The 4,636-nt window shown below is 49.7% G+C and overlaps 1 protein-coding gene across 1 annotated transcript; it reads right to left on the reverse strand.

The window, feature by feature from the left end:
- LOC8083533 (transcription factor bHLH69) lies at positions 2,695-4,207 on the reverse strand. The gene has a single exon (XM_002445584.2). It carries the CDS (start codon positions 3,901-3,903, stop codon positions 3,094-3,096), a length of 810 nt encoding a protein of 269 aa, XP_002445629.1. The 5' UTR covers positions 3,904-4,207; the 3' UTR covers positions 2,695-3,093.

Below are 4,636 nucleotides of genomic sequence, written 5' to 3' on the forward strand. Positions count from 1 at the left end.
GGCATTGGCTCCTCCCGCGGATATGCCAGCAACGTCCCTATTTTTTCACCTGTACTTGCATGTGCCGCCTCTCTCGTTCAGGATTCTCTCATCGGATCGTCGACTGATCGACGACGTGCAGTGCGTGCGTGCGCTTAGGGTCTAAACAACGGTGATTGGGATCCTGAACCTGTATGTACTTCGCTTTAACAGTACTTAGGAAATTAAACGATCGATGTGCACGGTGGATGTCTATCCAGACGTCAAATCGTTCATTCCTTGATTAGACGGCCGTGATCAATCCTTGGTTGTTGACACATATATAGCACGCCGGTAGTTAGTTTCAAGACGAAGAAAGACCATTGTGGAGTACTCCAGGTCGTTAAATATGCCACTTCAGCCTAAATCTCGTAATCAGCATTAAACATGCCCTCCGTATACTGTATGTGACAAATCGACAGTTGGATTTGGACCACCACATGCTCATGCTAATTAGGGTGACTGCTCTGACATCCAGTGCCATACAACATGCCGGATGTCGACTTTGGAAGCGCTAGTCTGCAATTAATATCTTGCCCTCTTGCATTAGACATTGGTGGCGACGAAGATGGTGACTGTGCACCTGGAGGTCATCGTAAGAAATTTAACATATATCAGCGAGAGAGTAACATGACATGAGCCTCGATCGCGATAACGAAAAAGAAAGTAACGTGATGAGCTTCTATCTATACTACCATGAGAATTGAAGATGTCAAGCACAATCCGCCATTTTCTTTTGGAAAAAAACATTGTCCGCCATTTACTCTCAATCCGTCCTGAAATATGACAAATTGAGAGTTAAGAAAATTGTGCCAAAATATAAGCTATTCTAGATGAACAAACAATCTACTATATATCCTAAACTTAATTGGATACCTTTATTTCAAAATGGAGGGAGCAATGTAATAACTCATCATAATAATAACATAGCAACAGGGTTTACGTGCACAAGGTGCTCCAACTCCCAAAACAAAATCCTTGGAATGGGAGGCTGCCAATTGGGTGGGGTGGGGGGGAGATACATGGGGCAACTACTCAAGGACTTTGATCGACAAGGATACCAAGATGTTTGCCTCTCGCATGAAATTTGAAGCGTGGTCTTTTGTCACTTACTATGGCAAAAACAATGCTTTTTAGAAAACCATTATTTCAACTACCTTTTCAATTCATACCGGCTCAGTTTACCAAACTCTTTATGCAGTTACAGTGATTTTGGATTGTATATAGGAAGAAGAGAAATAACAGAGAGAGGATGCAGAGGAGAGTTTGGGCCTTTGGGTGGCCCCTGATATATAGACCATGGGTTCCTTATATAATTCACGGAGGGTTTTTTCTTGAAAACGTGTGTGATGCCATACATCCATAGGCGTAGGAGCTAGGGATGTCTCGAATTCTCTAGTGCGAGGAGGAGCTAGCAGTTTTAATAAACCTCTAATGTGTAAACATATTTTTTTAGGTGATTCGTTATGTAAGAGGAAACTACTTATATAAGCGGTTTATGTCATGAAATGTGGAAATGTTTTAAACAAACAACCAGTTCCATTTGCGAGCTGTACGAAATCGTTCCATATTCTCTGACCTTTTTTTTATTTTTAGTTGACCGAGTTTATAAAAAGATCCAACAAGCTTTATGAAACCAAATTAGTATCATTAGATACACTATAAACTATATTTTTTTTAATATACTCATATTGTTTGAATCCAACAAGACAAATATAGGATTACTATTTAGGGACTAAGGGATTTTTTGTAAAAAAAAAAGGACTAGGGGAGTATTGACAGGGTAGTTAGCAGCCTCATTCGGCCTTGGCTCTACTATGCATGGCTCCGCCCCTTTCTACGTGATGCGTATGGTGAACTGGTGAGTGGTGATACGTTTTACTCCAACCGCAAAAAACTTTGACTTCATGAACTTGAGATCCGAAATGTGAATCCAACAAGTCCAAGCGCGACACCACCTGTTGTGTATGACCTACCAGTACCAAGTCCACTCGCGTGAGACGGAACGGATAGGATACGGGCACACAGCAGGGCGGGCCGCAGCCGCAGTCAGACACACACCAACAACTGCCGAGGCATTAACATCAGCCTGACACCGGCACATGGCAATGGCCGGCGGCAGAAACGGTCGCGCACCGGAGTTGGCCGGCTCGCCGTCGGAAAGCGAGGCCCTGCTCGCCCCACTTCGGGACGTACGGCGGCCCGGCCGGGCGCTCGATCGTCGTCCCCACGGCCGGGCGCGGCTGTGCGCGCACAGCGCCCGGTCCTGTGCGCCAGCGTACGGGATGACGAGGAAACGGCAAGCCGGGGGCGCGGCCGCGCGCGCCGAGGCGCCGCCAGGTTTCTCGTTTCGTGCGTGCGATGCGAATCATGCAGCGCCAGCCAATAGTCTTCTGCTCCTCTTGCCAAGCAAACACGCCGCCCTGTGCGCGGAAAGTTGGATAGCTCGTGTCCTCGATCCCCTCTTCTTCCCTGCTGGCTTTTGTTGAATATGATAGGGTTTTGCTGGGCTTGTTTCACTTGGCTCCTTTAACAGCTGCATGCATGTTAGAACTTGGCAGAGAGAGTAACATTCATATTGTGGCAGTAAATATTCGACGACGAAGGAACGGGCGATCGAGAGCTAGCAGCTAGGTTAATGATAGACGAAAGGGGAAAAAAAAAATTGGCAACAAATTAATAAATAAATGGAAACACGTACGTTGATAACATGATCGAGATGCGTGCAATGTACAAGCTGCTACGACATGCATGTGTGCATGTGCTGCGATCGAGTCTAATCGCAAGCATACAACGGCAGTAAAACCACCTTCTCTCTAGGTACTAGTAGTAGTAGTAAAAATGTAAGGCGTCTAGCCAAGTGCATCTTAATTTACACATATGATGGTGCAAATAGCAGTGTTTGCCGACGCGCGCGCGTTATGTCGTAGTACGTACACGTACGTGCAAGAGCTCCAGGTCCAACGGCGGCGATTAATGATGATCACAGCATGGCCATGCATGCCGGACGGACGACCGTCGTCAGCTTGAGGCCGGATGCATGGTGCAGTGGCAGCGAGAGAGCGATCGGGCGATCTACCACTGGTGGCCGCCGTTCATGCGGCCGGAGTAGCTCGCGGCGCCGGCGCCTGCGGCACCGTTGTCCACTGCAGGGCGGCGGCCGCTGGCGGCGGCGGCGCGCTCGAGGGACTGCACCTGCGTCTTGAGGAACTTGACGTAGTGGATGGCCTCGTCCAGCATGGACGCCGTGTCCATCTTGGTGCCGCCCGGGACGAGCCGCTGCAGGATGCGGATGCGCTCGCTGATGCGCTCCCGCCGCATCCGCGCCGCCACGCTCTGCGGGTCGGTGGAGATGCGCACGTTGCGCCGCTTCGGGGGCCGAACCATCTCCGGGTCGATGTTCACGGGCTGCAGCGCCGCCACGCGGAAGATCATCTCCCGCATCGCCGACGACCCGACGGCGGCGGTGCCGCCGCCGCTCTCCCCGCTGCTGTAGTTGCCCCCGCCGCCGCCGGCGGCATGGTCGTCCTGCTGCGCATGCGCCACGTACTCCGAGTCCGACCGCCGGGCGCTGCCGTTGCACGACGACACATCAGCTGTGACGACCTGGGAGTACTGGTGGTGGTGGTCGTTGTAGACGCCGCCGCCGCCGCCACGGCCGCTGTTGTTGGCGCCCGAAGACATGTGATGAGGCACCGAAGAGAAATGGTGATGATGACTAGCTGCTTGCTGCATGCCCGGCGGCGACGGGGGACTCGAAGGCACCATCATCATGGCGCCGTGGTGGTCGGGGAGAGGGAACGCCGTGAGCTGCTCCAGCTGGAGCATTGCGTTCATCAGCTCCAGCTGCGCCTCCGGGTGGGAATTCAGCATGTCGAAGTCCATTCAGGGCCTTGATCGTACGTGATCGAGCTAGCTATACTAGCTCTACTGGATGACAAGCTTGGTTCTCAAAGAGTGTGAAGGGGTGGGTCGGTCAGTCAAGAGGAACTAGCTAGAGAAAGAGGGTGCAGAGGTAGCAAAGGCAGCAAGCAAGCCCTGTCCTCTCTGGAGGTTTTGATGTATGAAAGGAAGGAAGATTGTGCGGTTACCATGTTGCTAAAGGTGAGGTGCTATTTATAAGGGATTGCAGGTAGCCAACTAAGCCAAGGACTAAGGTGGCCTCTCTCTGGATTTGACAGGCCACAGTGTGTTGTGTTTCCTCTCTGCATATATAAGGCTTTTTATTTTCTTGGGAGTCTTGTTGCTCTTTTCTCTCTGGCTTCATCACAAATTAAGTAGTAGCAGGATGTGTTAAAGATAATATCCCTATCTTTTGTTTTCCAGAAAATGATGTGTCAAGATAATGTCTCACGCAGAGACACGGAATCTGTCCTCTGACATCTCAAGACCTTTCAAGAATTGCCGACTGTCTAGCTAGTGTCTCTAACCCAAATATCTCCATGAAGGGTTCTTTTGTTGGGATATACGATGTGATTGAACCAAATTAACATTTTGCATGATTTCTTATTAAGTATATATATCGTCCTCACTTTCTTGACTTAGCAATCATGTTCTCGACATAGTTATATATTTCACTGTATCGTATATCTCTACCCCGATTACCGATTGCACGTAC

This window comes from Sorghum bicolor, chromosome 7 (assembly GCF_000003195.3).
Source record: "Sorghum bicolor cultivar BTx623 chromosome 7, Sorghum_bicolor_NCBIv3, whole genome shotgun sequence".
Lineage (NCBI taxonomy): Eukaryota > Viridiplantae > Streptophyta > Magnoliopsida > Poales > Poaceae > Sorghum > Sorghum bicolor.